We start from the raw sequence: 17196 nt of genomic DNA on the forward strand, positions 1-17196 counted from the left end.
AGGGACATTGCGTCCTGATGAATACTCACTGTAATAAGATATAAGGGGTGGAAACATGCGTGTAAATGTAGCACTGTGAACTGGCTATTACTGAGTACATTGTATTTAGTTCCAGAGATATTTAGTTTTTTTAACCGCTTAATGTTGATGACTGATGTTACTTATGACATATTCTGGGTAAACAAGTGACCAGAAAATGTTATAGGTCTAGGCATTGCACTTCACCCTTACACACATCTCTTCTATCCCCCTCCATCTGTATGAATTGTTCTATGTCGTGATACATTTGTGAAAACATTTTTTAAAGGATTGTGAGTCATAAATTATTAAAATGAGTAAGAACTATCTTTCAGACTGCACAGTTGCGATAGATGGATGTTATGTTATGAGCTTTGAAAGTGTACTTTACGCTTAGCTCTCCCTTGTTTTGTAGGAGTTCTAAATTTGCTTGCCTGCACTACTTCTGTTTTAGCTCTTGTGGCACCTCCAAATGTATTGAACATGTATACATGCCTTGCTCCCACACATTCTGAAGACGCAGGGCAATAGGGATGTCTACTTTCGCCCACTGACATTTTCCTGTGCTGTGGAGGCCGATGACACATGTCATTGTTAGAGAAATCTCTCGAACAACCTATGCCAGGGCTAGTGGCCAATCAATCATCGCTAGTGACGTCTACTGCTCATTTCTTTAAATGTGTCAACAATTCTAAAATATATGATTTTGTTTTGTTTCCCTAAGGTCCTGCGTTTGAAATCTTCACAGTTCTACATACGACTATATTGCAAAATCTCTCACATACACTGTCTTCTCTTCTGCCCTTGGGCACCCCAAACCTAGTGGAAACATATGCATATTGGGTATGTTTGGAGATGACCCAGGGAAATAGGAAGGCTAAGCTAAAAAGAAATTATAAGAATCTTTGAAGTTTTGTGCAAAGAAGACACAACTGTTTTCTGCAGCTAATGAGTCAGGAGAAGAGAAGCCTATCATTCCTCTTTATATCCCTGTGCAGAAATAGAACATTTACAGTGTTCTGCCTTTGCAGAAAGGTCTAGAGTTTAGTTTTGCTTGGTTTACCTGTTCTTGGAAGACACAGGCAACATATATCCCATGATTCAGTGGTTGCTATCTATCACACTGTGTAATAACCAGTTTCTGTCATGGACAAATGTTTGCATATATTACATTAGCCTTTCTAGAGATCATAACCATAGCCCCTACGAAACCCTCACCACATTTCCAATTTCCAAACTCAAGACATTCCGGATTTGCCCAAGAAATGGACCTTGACATTGGGCCTCATTACGAGGAGGGCGGTAAGGGGTTAACGGCGCTGGTAAAGGTGCCGGAGCCATTAACCCCTTACTGCCCTATTATGATGTCCGCTCGCGGGACCCGCTCTGGACACCTGGTTTTACCAGAGTCCTTAGCGGGTCCCGCGAGCGGCCCAGCATGCTAACATCGGGCCCATCATTAACGGGCCCGTTGTTAGCATGCTCTCCATTCCCATTGAGCCCTATGGGGGCTCAAATGGGAATGGGGATGGACTGGGTCTGGGTTCCCTGAATGGGGAAATACCGGGCCCTCCAAGGTCGGAATGGCCCGGTATTTCCCCATTCAGTGAACCCGGACCCCTCCAAACTCATAATGAGGCCAATTGCCTTTATATGTTCAGTATGCAAATGGCTGTCAGCACATGGTTTGCACCAATAAATTCCCTTGATTGTATCTTGGTGCACTACGAGGCAAAGACAGTTAACATGTTTGAGCAACATCATAGAAACATTTTGAAAAGGCCTGTCATGCATAGCAGATGTGAAAAGGGTTTACAATCACTTTGTGGTCCCTCCCTAAACGGTGGTTGTTTGCACAGGTCCACATTGAGGTGAAGTCAGTTATAGTAATTAAATATGGACTTCAGTAGTAATATTGGGCTGTGTGGTCTAACCTATGATTATTATTCTTTTCAATTATTGAACAGGCAACGTTCTGGGAGAGAGCCTGCTTGGGACTTTACACCGGCCTGAATTGCAAACCTTGATAACTTTACCAAGGGGCTGTCCAGAGCAACATTTGTTCAGCACAACGCCGAATGTCATCCTCACCAAATTCCTGGACGATACGCGCCAGTGGCATGAGATTGGAGTGAACCGCAGAAAGGAAGCCATCCAACACATTACTGATGGTAAGAAGGGCAGTTGTAAAGGGTTCTGTTCCAAAGATCCACCTGGTTCATCACCAGAATAAATTAAGGCGTCAGTACCCAGATGAGAAATGTTCTCCAGAATGGCTGAATGATGTTCCATATTTCACAAGTCCTGATATTATTGGGAAGTAGTTATCATTAGGCAGCTTAACAGCGGCCATGGAGAAATGAATTACTCAAAGGCTGGTGAACAGTTGACATAATTTCGCCACACTGAACACTAGTGCGACTGACACCTTTGCTCATAAGACTCCACAGGATGAATTCCCTTCCACTCACTTCAGCTGACACCAGCAGGGAAAGGAGTGGTGTTCCGAAGACCTGAGTCCAAGTCAAGTTTGTACCTCCTCAAACGAAGCAGCACACCGATTTATTTTTAAATATCATGAGGTTGTGCCATATCTCAACTTAGCTACCTTTTATTTCCATAAGCACATTTGGCTTGCAGAATATTCTTTCCATTTTTACTTTTGGCTTCATATTAGGATCGTACATGTTTGATTACACTGGAACATAAAATGCATGCATGTTTCAATGTATCACATATATTTGCCTTTGACATAAAATGCCATTTTTGATATCAACATAATGAGCCCCAAAAATAAAGGTCAAACATGGATGGTATAGAGTATGTCAAAGCAGACTCCACATTTCCTAATCTGTGTTTTATTGCATGAAAGGAATGCATATATTGTAATGTATGTTTATGCCACATGTATTCATTTATTTAACAGCTTCTATAGCACAGACCACAAACTGCATTATTACTTGGTGCTACTGTGACTAAGAGGGGATTAGCACAGACAAGAAACTGAATACAAATCAGTAAACCAGAGAGAGCATCATGCTTGGTTGAATAACCAGGGTCGAGAAGATTCCTGAACTGTAGCAGAGGCGAGGCTTGGTAGTGTGGGAGAGGAAGAGAGTTACACAGGGCAAGGCTAGCCACAGATACATTGTGGTCGTCTCTGCCATTATATCTGGAAGTGGGGCCTTTCAGAAGCATTTCGTCAGCAGTTCATAAGGCTTTGGTGGGACAAAATGGTTGGATCTCGACAATCAAATAAACAGAAGCCGCACAATGGAGACATTTGTAGGTTAAGTACAGGAGTATGAGGGAATGCTTTTTTTGTTTTTCTTTTTTTTTTAAAGCCAATAGAGTTCTCTTAGAATAGGGAATATTGGGAGATTTTTGCAGTTGCCAGCAATGAGACTTAGCAGCATTTTGGATCAACTACAGATATTGTAATTGGTAAGCAGGGAGGTTAATGTAAAAAGCATTAGTAACGCCCAGGCGTTAGTTGACAAGGGAACCTACTACTGCTGCGTAATGCTCGTTATGAATGAAGGGCAGTATTTTCCTTAGACACTTCAGGTGAAAGAAGCATCATCTCACCACTGCCTGATTTAAAAGTTCATGGTAAGTTTGGTGTCCCAAATGAATCAAGGTATTTGACTGTGGACTTGGTGTAGATAGCAGAGCCAAACACAAGTAGAGTGGTGGGAGTTTGATTCCTTTAGTTAGAAAATACTTTGTGCTAGGAAGTGAATTTCCGTTTTTGTGCCCTTTATGTTTCAGGCTGTTGCATTTCATCGTGACCTTGAGGACCGTAAGACCTCCAGAGAAGCGGGAGTAGTTTTTCATGCCCTGAAACTCATGTACACATAAACATGTACACATGGGACATCATTACAGCCCTGGTGGTCCGGGAACTATGGTACCGGTAAGCATGCCGTTACCGTAGTTCCCGGACCGCCATACTAAGAGCTGTGCTCGCGGGCGCCTGTCAGAGCGGGACCCGCGAGCACAGCACGTCGGATGCACCAGCACCACTCTGAATGGTGCCGGTGCATCCGACTTCCCATTCCCATTCAGCCCTATTGGGCCGAATGGGGATGGGGGGTCCCTTATTGCCGGCACCCGCAAATGGGCAATTACTGGGTCCGCCGAACTCGGCATGACCGGTTCTTGCCCATTCGCAGGTGCCGGTAAAAATGCAACTCCAGCGGCAGCCGTGCCGGTTTTGCCGGCACGGTTACCACCGGAGTTGTAATGAGGCCCATGGTCTTATTATTACTATCCATAGTAACACATGTGTATGCCATTTTATGTCTTGTGTTTGTTTTCCAATATTCAAAGTCAATTATGGCAGAATTCAGGCTTGTTATTGGAAAAAAGACAGCACAAACCTCTACAGGGAGCACAACCCGCTGGCATCTGCAAATCCACCTTTAGGGGGCGTATGGTGGGGCCCGTTTGCAAGCCACAAACTGTGGATACAGCCATCTTGTGATCCTCTAACCAAAAGATGGCTTTACCCCTATTTCTAGCTTTGTACTGTAGTGCCATGGCAAATGACACAAAATTAAAGGCTTGATTTGAGAAAAGACCAACACCTGGGAGGGCATAGAGTTAAAATTGGGGGAGGAGGTGGACCTGCATAGGGCAGATCCATAATGCAGGGGATACCATCCTGAAAACGTGCCAGCAATATGGACCACTCCTGACTAATTCTTTCAATCACCTGCAGCATGAAAGGATGGGAGCGAAACCTCCTATTGTGGTAGTTTAGGTAGGATAGAGGAAAGCCTTCCTAATGCTACTGCATCATAGGGTACAAGGAGCAGGGAGGAATGAGCACCATTGTTGCCCTGCCAAGACGGCCAGACCAAGAGTAAGTTACAGAAAGGGGAAGTCCTATAATTTAGCTGGATGGTAGCTCTGACTAATAGTGGGGAAAACCTTGGTTCAGAGCTCAGAGACTGGTGGCCAGAAACTTCCTTTGTTACCGGAAGAAGTAATGAGTTACAAAAGAAAGCTAACTGGGTGCTATATAGATATGACCACAAGCTTGTTAAAGAAGGCTTGCTAGACGAGGAAAAATAAAGTTGTGACCTAGATAGAAGGCATATACATGTTATCCAGAATGACCAATCATAGGTGGGGACATACCAACACTTAAAAGATGAGTGATCAAATTAGAGGCAAGTGGAATTTAATTATTTGCTATTTCTATGCTGAAGGCTGTCTCTTTATTTCCAATTCTCAATCCAAAAAAAAGGAAAAGTCCCTTCTCCAACAAGTCTCCCAATCACTCTATTGTGGGGTTTGAGTGTCCCTGCACTTCTTCTGCAGCTTTTCTTTCAGCCAATTAAGGCCCGCTGTTGGGTTATATTAAAACTTTGCCATGACCCCAGGAACCACCCTTTCTTGACCGTGCTCAGGTCTGGCTTGTAATTACATTGACACTCAGGTTGAATAGCTCTGGGTCAAGGGCTTTGTTCCCACCTCCTCATCACTGGACTAGCAGGTAAAGGGCTCAAGCCTTTGTTAAGGCGGGCTACCATCTTGGAACCACATTCATCAACTGTCAGGAGCATGAGTGATTTTCTGAAGTTCTGCGATTCTGCTTTGCATACGGCAGCACTCTGCAGTCAAATGGAATACAATTGTCCTGGTGCACAGTCGCCCGCGTCTGCTGCAGCAGTGCGGGGGACTTGTTATTCAGCTCGCATCAGGTGATTCTCTGCTGTGTGACATGTACTGTGGAAGCAATGCTGTGCACGTAATCCAGTGTGAAAGGTCCTCTCCACCATGCATGGAGAGTGAAAGGGAGGTAGTGTGGTGAGGGGAAAGTGGTGATAAGGGAGGAGTGGGTCAAAGAGTGGGGGCGAGCAGACTGCGGAGTAGAGGGGAGATGTGAGTGTTAATAGTTCCCGGGGGGAGTTGTCCACCAGATCAGGTGAGCAAGAAGATTGGATGGTTGCCAGGTTATTGGGTGGGGGTTACGGTTGTGTACCCCGGAGTGGCAGGGTGGAATGGGGATGTTGGTGGGAGACATCCCCATTCCCATAGTTTGTTTGTCAAATGTGGTGAAATTAACACATTTTGCCACAGACCTGCCCAAGAGGGTTGTGGCGAAATGTGTTAAATTCGCAAAAGGTCACATATATAATTCTAGAGTTCTTGTGGAAACATTTCTTCCATAATTCGGAAAGACTGAATCCTACATTCTTGGCAGCCCGGATACTGGATCCTCTTAAGTTATATCCTCCTCTCCCATCAAGTGTCCTGTGAGGTGGATGTCCCATGATAATGCCAAAAGGCAGCGTTTATGGGCAATGTGACTACATGTTTCCATGTGGATAGATCAGCATACTTATGTTCAGGGACCTCTTACATGAGTTTGCAGCAATGTTACAAGCTCCTGCCAAATGGCCGCTGGATGGTGGGAGGGGCCATGGTATTCTCCCCACACTGCCCCCCGGCTCCAACATCTGGTAATAGGGCATATTACCCAACCCTCTTGAACATCCCGTTTCTGCCCTGATGGAAAGACAGGGGACTTTGTCATAGATCTCAGGTGCAACCTGGGGGGCAGTTGGTGGGGATCCCTATACTTCCTTGGGAACTATATACTTGTGGAAAAGGCCTTTTTAAAGTTGATTTATTCATTTGTTTTGGTTATTTGACTGCACTCCTAATCATTCATTGGCAAGGCCATTTTGTGTTGTATTATTCTTTACACTACCATCTGGTTCTAATGTATTCCTTCCTCCCACGGATGCCTCATCTATGATATTCTATCTCCGGCTCAACTCTTCTTTTGACATTTTTTGCACCACTTGGGGCACAGTGTGGCTTCTTGTTGGCTCCGCCCGACTCCTTGACGCGCCATGAATATGAGGTATCATGCCAGTATATATAAATGTTTACGCGCACTCACACTTCAGGAATGCTATTACAACTCTTGTCAGGCCTTGGGTTTTAAATCCTGCACGAATTGTGGGACTCCCATGGGATTTGTCTTTACTGCCTTGGGCTGTAACACGATTTGCAGGATTGTGAATCATGCCAATCCATCCATCTGAAGCCTTTGCAGGAGCATAGCATTAAGATTTTCACCTTTTATCATAAGGACACCACGGCTCCTTTAAAGTTGTCGGAAGTTTGTCTATGTCTATGTATTTCTAAACTGCCAAAGTCGTTCCAGGCGCACATTGAACAAAACAAGCACAAAAGAAAACAAGACAAAAGAACAACTCGAAAGGCCTGCCTAGGCAAATAGTCTAGTTTTCAAGTATTTCCTGAAAGTGAGATGACTATTGTCTTTCTGCAAAGGCTCCAGAAGCTCATTCCAGGCCTGTGCGATCAGAATCGGAAAAGACCGCCCATTCCCCCGGATTCTCTTAAACCGGTGGACAATTAAGCTGTGTCCACCAGAGTACCTCAAGCTTCTAACTGGCACATATAGTTCAAGTTTCTCCTTCAGACACTGCAATCACAAACAAGCCCTTGTGACCAAGCGTGAGTATCTTAAACTGTACTCTGGCTACTGCAGGGATAACGGGTCTCTCTCTACGTGCAATGTTGTACACAATGCGTACATCATAATTTGTATGCTTTTGAAGCTTATTTGTACATTCCTTGCTATCTCCAACAGCAATGAGTTACAATAATCGAACCAACTTTTCCCGATTTGGCTTAGTGACCAAAGGGCAAATCTGTCTCAGAACTCTTAAGTAGTAGTTAGAGGTTTTGACTATGTAGTTAACATGAGCATCCACATTAAGTGAAGCCTCCATGAAGATAGCAAGAGTTTTCACCTCACTGGTCACAGGAATACGGCCTTCGTCAATGCAGCAGCTCTTATATTCCCAACTTAAGCTGCCATGGGCATAATTTGACCCATACAGCGTGAGCTTCGTTTTTGTGGCATTAAAGCAAAGTCAGTTGGAAGACAACCAGACTTTAATGAGCATTTAGATTTTATTCATCTTTTCCTGGTCCGTTGCATAATCTCCACTCAATTCCATAGAGAGTTGGAAATCATCAGCATAATTGGCAAAGAATACCCCCAATCTCTCAATTTCATTGCACAATGGTTTGATGTAGATGTTAAAAAGGGATGGGTATAGACCGGCCCGCTTGCAGAACGCCACACAGAATTGGCTCAAAGTCAGATGAAGCATCTCCCAACAGATTCTAGAGTTTCGACCACAGAGGAAGGATTCCATCCATGCTGTGGCTTTCACTCAGAAACAACCAATGTAGGTCATCCTGTGCAGCATGATCAAGGTCGTTGAAAGCTGCTGATAGATCTAAAAGAATCAGCAGTCCCGAACCACTTCTTTCTAAGGCCGAGCATGTGGGTTTGAAGGTCGAAAACCGCACTTTCAGTTCCATGGGCAAACTGAAAACCAGATTGCTTCTTTTGGAGAATGCCGATGGCTTCCACTTGAGATTGCATTTGGTGGTCGCCACTTTATCAACTTTAACTGGTCAGGGAGGAAGACTGGTCTTTGACCTGGTTGGAGAAGAAGGAGACGAAGAAGCCCTGTAAGAGGACCCGATCCCTGAGTGGTTGAGTGGTTCTTCCAAACACTGTTTTTCTTTGTCCTCAATAAGAGGAACCACAAACCCAGGGAGTCTTCTGAGGATTCCTTTCAACAGGTACCATTTACCACCCGGTCCTCCGCCCCAGAGGGATGGGAGACCTTTAGGCTAAAGATGCTAGACGTCTTTGCCACGGCCCTGGTGGCTTCAACAGGACGTACCTCCCTTGGACAAGACACCGAGGATCCCTTTGGAGACTGTGACCGCACGCCTAGGGCCTTGGCCCCGACTCTAAAGAATTCTGGTCCAAAGAAGCACAGCTGAGAGGATTCGGACGTTGAACCCGTACTTCCGGCTCCTCTCACCTCTGCGTAGCAAGATGACAAGCAGCACCACAGGTTCGATCCCTGGGTGTGCGCTTAGAAACCTCTGGGTATTAAGCGCGTTATAAATAACCCATCATATCATATCATACCATATCATTGGTGAAGGAGCTCCTCAGGACTCACACATCCTTCTAAAAGATCAAGTTGTGAACACACCAGGACTTGTAGCTCCCAACAGACCCACGCCTCAATTCGAGCACACAGATATCCTGGATGAGGGACCTAAGAGAAACGTGGCTGCCATTTAACATGGCAGTTAAATTAAAGTACCAGTGTTGTAGGGTTGGAAGAAGCCAGCCTCACTCCCTGTAATGGACAGAGACCTGGACAGGAAACATCTGGCTCCTCCAGACCTGGTGTTTTCTCTTGTTCCATGCCTATCCTGAGAGCTTGGCGGTGCAGTCCACTACAACCAACCTGAAGACCACGTCTTTCCCTCTTTGCCGACTGACAGCGAGAGCAAGAGGTTGGATGACTAGGGACGAAATATGTTTGCCTCTGTCTGCCTTGCCCTGCGGCAGTGAACACTTCCTGCGCTCTGGCCACATTTTCTTTTGACCTTTGGTGTCAGAGGTGGCTGAGAATCTCCATGAGCGATATATAAGACAGGGTTTTAACACCCTTGTCTAGGATATCAGAGAGGCGTTAAGTCAGATAATACAGTCTGGCCTACATCAGCTGACTGTGTGGCACAGGCGATGGTCACGGGCACAATTAATCAAGAGGCACTCCTGGATGAGTACCTCAGGGTTTGCTCCAGGCATCCAGTCAAAACATCTGGACACACTTTTGGATGGGCACAACCTTTTCGAGGCTAAGGTAGACGGCTACTTAAAGGTCACAGCGAAACCCTTGGGCTTAGCTGTTCAACAGCCCTCTGCTCCTGCTGCACAGTGTAGACGTTTTCGGCCTTTTTCCTCCTACGGCCACCGGGGCAGAGGCTGGTCACCCTTGGGTAAGAAAAAAAAGCTGTTTGTACTCTCCGCCAGGTTAGAGGTTATGTAGCCCAGATAGAGGGCATCACATCTTCTGTGATGCCCAATACCCGACTAGGCAGGAAGGCTCTATGAACTAGACTTCATGCACTGTTCCCCAGTGGGGGAGAATATCCTTGTTCAGCAAGGAACGATATTGCACTATGTCCGATGCTTGGGCTTTGCAGCATTTGAACCAGGAGTATTGCCTCCCTTTTGCTCAATGTTCTCAAGACCATTGCCCCGCCAGCTCCTATCTGCCTCCTATCTGCCTCCGGACTGTTAGGGAGAATTCTCATAAATGGCTAATTTCCCTTACCTAATGAGTCCCTCACCAGCTTTGCTGGATTTCTAGTTTTTTTTTCTTCTCCTGGTAAGAGTGTGAGCCTGTTTCCCACTCTTACATGTGTTTTGTTTTGTGTGTTTTTACTGTTTGTGTGATCTTGGGCCCTGGAGCCTCACCTACTCCATGAGCACCATTTTTGGGTGTGTTACACAGCACCTTCAGTGCAGTGACACAGGCTTGTCTTTTAGCCTTCTCACTGACTCCATTTTTCTGGGACTGACTACTGTCTCCCAGAAACATGTAAAGTTTCCATTAACCTATGAAGTCTCTTTAAACTACAGACCCAGTATACCCCATCTTACATGGTGTATTGGTAAGGGTTAATTCCTATTCCTTTTTTTCTGTTCATCTTGGAGCACTGTTTCGCTCCCTTTACATCAAGACTTGGCTGGTGGCAGTGGTAATTTTCTACCGCAGTTATCTTATATAACCGTGGTATTGTTTGAGGCTATTATATCGAACATAAACCTGCTTGACCAAATACATTTTATTTTGGCTCCGGCTGGGTTTATTCGCCATTTCTTTTTGTTAAATTCTTTCTCGTGATTTTCTCTGCGCGCTAAACCGGGGTTGACTCCTTTGTTCACCGTCTTTTTGCGGGCTTCTGCCCAGAAGCCCTCCTTAAGGGGCCTGAAAGTCTGGGTAGGCAGGATGTGAGGGAGGGGCCTTAGCACCCCTGCCATGGGTTCTCTTGGTTCAAGTCACACTCATGTTTGATTGGCTGGGTGACTGTCCTTGCCAGGACAGCCACCCTGCTACCTGATTGACAGCCAGGCTGAATGAATGGGGGTAAAAAGGCATAAAAAGGCATAAAAAGGCAGAGTCGCCACTGGAACGAAAGAACCAACGAGGAGCTGATAGAAGAGGACCCCTTCAACGATTGAACCGCCCGGTGAAGCCCTGCTGCAGGTCCGAATCTTCGGAATCCAACGACAGAGAAGATCCTCCAGGAAACTTCTTCCCTTGAGCTGGTGGGACCAACCAGTTCACCCAAACTGCAAGCCAGGACCCCTCCTCTGGTCGAATTCGCTGTACAGAGCTACAGTGGGCCGAATAGCCAGGAAGGTCGGACCCTACTTGGGGTTTAAGGAGTGCACCTTTTATTTGTTGCTTTGTTCTGCTGCTGGTTTCTTCCCTCGGTAGTGCAGGACCCTCCAGTCTTCCTACTTTGTGTCAGTCTGACAGTCGCTTCAGGAACCGTGAGCCTGCTGGAACTACCAGGAACGTCCGCCTCGGCTACAGCTTCCTCTCTGTTTTAAGGTACTGTGCAAACCTGGTTGCTCGTTTCGTTCAGCCGCAGGGAAAGTGTGTGAAATCTTTCTCCAATCCGAGAGCTTGTCCTTCTCTTGTCTTGAAACTAACTTTTCTACCAACCAACTTCGTCCGGAATCCGTGGCACGAATTTTACCACAAACTACCCTGAACCGTGTGATCTTGAGCAAAAGACTTTTGTCCTATTGACTTTGGCCCTAAGCCTTTTCTACCTGATTCTATCACTGTAGTTACTCTTGCTCTATTGCCCTGAGTACTTACCTGTTGGTGTGGTTCGATTTCTATTAACTTTGTCTTTCCCTCCCTTTTAAATTGCTGGAGTGCCATTTTGCTCCCACTTCATTTTGTGAGCTTAACTTGTCTGGGATTTAAGGGAAGTGGTGTGGTGTATGTTAGGGAGAATTCTCTGTTTAGGCTGAATTTCCTAACCTAGTGAGTCCCCCAGCAGCTTTGCTGGATTTTTGGGGTTTATTTTTTTCTCCTACCAAGAGTGAGACTCTTTCACCCTCACTCTTGGGCATGGCTTTAGAGTGTTTCTGTGACTTGCTATGTGCTTATGGGCTATGGGGTATTTTTTTCCCCATAGGCTATCATTGGTTTTTGAATGTGTGTTACACAGCACCCTCAGTGCAGTAACACAGGGGTGTCATAGAGACCACCAACATAGACTCCACACCCTGGGACTGACTACTGTCTCCCTGGGTCTGTAAAGTCACCATTGACTTTACTAGTCTTCACTTAGGAACTTAACCAGTACAAACCATCATACTGTGGAAGTACTGGTAGGGGCAATTAGATTGCCCCTGGGTTTGTTGTCGAGGGGGTACTGTCCCGTCCCCCCTCGCCGAGTTTCTGGCTGGTGGCAGTGGATACCACGGAATTATTCCACCGGAATATTTCCCAATGGGATTTCCCATTGATTTTAATGCACCACTTTTTGGTGCAATGTTAAAGATACCGCCGGTTTATTTATTTAATATAAATATCCGGTTGGGATGGGATTTTTTGCCAGAACTCGCCGCCAAAATGGCGTCTAGGTTCACTTCAGTAACCCTGAACCTGAGTCGAGCCTTTGTTCCACTTTTCAGCCATTCTGTCTGGGTACCACAGGGGGTGTGGGAGGGGGTTTAGGCACCCTGGACTGAGTTGCCTTGCCAACTCATGTCGCACTCTGGTGTGATTGGCCCAAGTGGTGAGCCAGCCCGCTCACCACTTAGCATGTTTGAGTGACAGCTAGGCTGTATGAATGGGGGTTTGCTGCATAAAAGCAGGGTTTTTGGGACTGGTTCTTCAGAAGTTGCCACAGGACCTAAGAAGCCGAAGAGGGAGAAGCCGAGCCGACCTGCCAAGACGACACCACCGGTGGAGCCCTGCGGAACCGTCTCACCACTTTTTTCCCGACGACAGAGGAGATCTCCCGCCGGAGAGTCTTCTTCCGTTGACTGGTGGGGACAACCAGTTTCTGCCTTCTTTTCGCCACCCTGAAGCATCTCGTGGCCGCCTTGCCTGTGCCAAGCACACCGGCAACCGGGATACCACTTTTTACCTCAACCGCGAAAGAGGGGTAAAATCCTTTTAACCGGAAAAACGCCACGGCTGGTTTCTTCCCTGGTAGTGCAACGACCTTCAGCTTTCCTCCATGACGAGATCTTCTCCTCCTCTGGACGACGCCGCGACTTGCACCCACTACCAGGAACAACTGCCCCCGCTGGAGGATCCTTTCCATTTTAAAGGTACTGTGTTCCGCCCGGCCTCCCTTGCCACCGATTGTACGGAGTAGATTTAGCCCTCGGCTCTCGACCCTGGGTAAGCCTGGGACACCCTAACTAAACTTTTCTTAACTGGGAAAAACCTTTTCTACTCACCTGTAAAGACTTGTGACATTGTGTGATCTTGGGCATCTTTTTGCCTGGCTTTCCCTAGAGTGGGCCTGGCAACCGAACTTCCTTGCTCCTCAATAGATTGCCTTCCTACACTCACTGTGAACCTCTGAAAAGTGGTTTGCCTTGCTGTTTTCACTTCTTTTGCCTTTTCCCTCCCTTTTTAACTAACTTGTTGGAGTGCCATCTAACGTTAAGCGCTCACCTCTGTTTGGAAATAAGTGGTGTTAACTTAGACTTGTCCAACAAATAACTATGGATGTACATATGAGTAATAGTGACTGTGTTTTGACTTACTTACCTTTTCTGTGCTAGTGTAATTTATGAGTGTGTCTATTAAATAAATAAGTATATACTTTTACACCTAGCTCTGGTCAGTGTTTGCTTGTACTATTGTGCCTCTGTACCTATTATGTATGCTCTGTATACTGCCTAACTCTTCATGAGGGAAGTCTGACTGCTCAGCCACAGCTACAAGGTAAACCTGGGTGGTACAGACTGCTACCAAGTGAGTTTACTGCCAAACACCTGTAGTCTTAAATCTTTTGCAGTGGTCCCAGAGGGAACTGCACAGGTTTCTGTCTAACAGTGTATTAAGAGTGTGATTTTTAAACTGATTATAATAGTGTAACGTTAAACAACTGAAGAGTAAAATAAATGTATATTCTTTTACTTGAAAACATTGAGTCAGTGTTTGCCTGAATCATAGTAATTGTTGTCCTTTGTGTAACTATTTGATAATGCTCACTTACTCTTGAGATAAGTCTGGCTGCTCAGCCATCACTACCACTTTACTATGTAGTACAGGCTTGTACCAAAGGTGAATTTGTACTGTCACTTGTAGTCTTAATTGTGTGTGGTGTTCCCAAAGGGTACTGCATATAATTCTGCCTAACACGGACACTCTCCTGGGGGTGGAGGTCCCTCAGCTTCTTTGGAAGCACGCCATAGAACTAGTGCCCTGATCCGGATAAGGCTGAGGCTGGCATTCTCTGTATTTTCTGATTCAGTAGAAGGACGAAATCTGCATCCCATCCTGGATCTGAGGCTCTTAAACTTATAACTGTGCTAGGACAAGTTGAAGATGGTCACTCTAGCTCAGATCCTTCAGGCCCTCGATATGCAACCTACCTAGGTACTTCCTGTGCTTGACATGTATAGGCACATGAAAGTAGGCAACCTGAAGGTCCAGAGAAATTTGTCTGGCCTTTCTTTGACACCAGGGTGTTTTCCAAACTGCTGGCAGTGGTTGTGACTCGCCTCTGGAGCATAGCTTTCCTTACCTGGACTGTCTTGCCTGAGCTCGCTCCACCGACCAGGTGTCGGCAAACCTGTGCCATACGTGCAGCTTGTTAGAAGTCTTAGGTTTCGCCGTCCCAGTCTCTCTGATTCATCAGTGCAGACCTGGACACTTGCCTGGGCAGGGCTTTCTCGCCAGAGGATCCAGTGGTGAACATCTTTTACATGGTTCATGTCTTCCAATGTCTAGAACGGGTACTGGCATCAGCCTTTCAGCATTTACTGGGCCTGGGGATCTGTCATCCAGGTGGCCAGGACACTGCCATCGCTATTGGATCCAGTTCCTGGGGTTGGACCAGTGCGGGAGGATAACCTTGATTAGGGGTCTTCGGGGAGTGGAAGTGGGACACCGAAGGGTGAGGCACAGTATCCCCTTCCTTATGACACCTTTTCTCCATCCTACTCAGTAGGATATTTAGAAACTCGGACCCCCCCAACCCCCTTTCCGACATGAACACTTTCTCACACAGCGAAAGACAACAGACTAACACCTGACTACCCTTTCCCTTCTCCATATGGATAAAAGGCAGAGCACGAGAGCACACTCTGAGGAAGGCTGAACGCATGAGGAAGCAGCTATTCCGGGACGGCAGTTCGAAAGGAGGAGAAAGGCGGCGAGACCTGAAAGGACAACAAGGAGGGAGTTGCCCTTGTCCTTTTCAGCCCAAACCTGCAAAGCCTCAGAGAAAAGAAACGTAAGACTGGGAATCACAGCTGGTGAATGGTGTGACAGATGTCAATGGTACACAGGGCCCTCCCGCATTGATAGCCATTGAGGGGAGAAACGCTTGCCGCTGTGGTACCGTCCTTGACTCCAGCGGCAAAAGGGAAGCCAACAAGTTCAGCACAGCACAGCCGGTGACTCAGAGGACGCTGATAGCAGACCAGACTGAATTAAGCTCAGGGTTGCGGCGGCAATATTGTATGAAGAGAAGAAGATTAAGACATAAAGATCTTTTGTGAACAAACTTGCTACCAGAGACAGAGTGGTCCGGCGCCACATGGGCGCTCATTCGAAGGTCTCTGGCTGGTACCCTTCTCCTGAACATAAAGAATGTTGATTGTTGATTAGAACTGCAAGTACCAAGAGGCCCCAGGAGAGGCCGGCGTGAAGTGTCAAAGTGGTCATACGAGGGTCAAGCCAAACCCCTTTTACAGTCGAGAGTCTTTGACACGTTGTGGAGAAAGTAAACTGGATGGTTGTTTAAAAAGACATTGGCCGTCATTACGACTTTGGCGATAGCCATGCCGCTATTGGCCGGGTCCGGGTTCCCAGAATGGGAAATTACCGGGCCATTCCGAGTTTGGAGGGCCCGGTAATTCCTCCCTTCAGGAACCCGGGCCCGGACCTTCCCCATTCCCATTTCAGCCCCCATAGGGTTGAATGGGAATGGGAGAGGGAGAAAACAACGGGCCGATTACGAGTAGCCCGTTGTTTGCTCCCTCTTCCCCTCGCGGGACCCGCTCTGCAGAACCAGACGTGCAGAGCGGGTCCCGCGAGGGGACCTCGTAATCAGGCGGTACGGGATTGACGACTCCGGCACCTTTACCGGCGCCGTTAACCCTTTACCGCCTGACTTATAATGAGGCCCATTGAGACTTTTTGGATATTACAAGAGTATGATATAATGATTGGAAGGCTGTAGTGAACCCGACTGAGGGATGCCTAGAGAAAGCTAAGTGAACGTCATTGTGGTAACAAACATGAACCCAACTGAGTGATGTCCACAGTGAATTGTTTGTCTGAGCCTCACTGAAGGAGGCTAACGTCGAGAGAAGGATTGGAACCTGGCTGAGCGGGATCCAAGGATGAAGGGTAATCGCCCAACGTGAAGGTAAGCAGAAGGAACTGTGTGTTTGGTTTGTTTGTTTGTTTAATACATCAGGCCCTCTGAAGCAAGAGACTTTACATGTAAGAGACTTGGGCACAGAAGGCCCTGATATTGTGAAAAGGACTGTAACCTCGTGCTGGAGAAGCCCAGGAGTGTGCTGTGCTCAAGAGTCCCACCTTGTCCCGTGGTAAAACATGGGGAAGGGAGACCCCGGCCATAACATCCTGACTTATCATTTTGTGAACACTTTTTCTTTTTTTGTGAACATTATCCCACACTACTTTGCAGAATAGCAGTAAGGATTGGCAATAGGTTTTTTAGTATAGGCCCTTTTTATTTGACTAGATTCCACAAGGACTGTGTTATTATTTGATGGTCGTAGCTTGCTCGCATCTTAGATTTAGGTTTAGATTAGGCGTTTATCTCACCCATTTTATAGTTTAACAAACACCCTTGAACTGTGATCACTTGTGTCTGTCTTACTCTGATACCATGCCTTACTTACACGACTGTAAGTAATCAAGAGTAAGACTCAGACACAGGGGTTTTTTCTGCTGGTTATGATAGACTTTTAATAAAGAAAAAACAGGATTGGAGAAAGACCTAGCTTGCCCTATTGCTGCATGGGGTAAACTAAAGGATTTCATTGTCAGAATGTCT

The 17196-nt window shown here is 46.4% G+C and overlaps 1 protein-coding gene across 2 annotated transcripts in view; it reads left to right on the forward strand.

The window, feature by feature from the left end:
• LOC138447740 (complement C3-like) overlaps positions 1-17196 on the forward strand; it is a 2843165-nt gene that overhangs the window by 1223577 nt on the left and 1602392 nt on the right. For both annotated transcript variants that reach the window (XM_069604045.1, XM_069604046.1), the window contains exon 24: positions 1986-2189. In XM_069604045.1, coding sequence (XP_069460146.1) covers positions 1986-2189 — 204 coding nt within the window. The remainder of the gene's footprint in view (positions 1-1985; positions 2190-17196) is intronic.

This window comes from Ambystoma mexicanum, chromosome 3q, assembly GCF_040938575.1.
Source record: "Ambystoma mexicanum isolate Mex_15411 chromosome 3q, UKY_AmexF1_1, whole genome shotgun sequence".
Taxonomy (NCBI): domain Eukaryota; kingdom Metazoa; phylum Chordata; class Amphibia; order Caudata; family Ambystomatidae; genus Ambystoma; species Ambystoma mexicanum.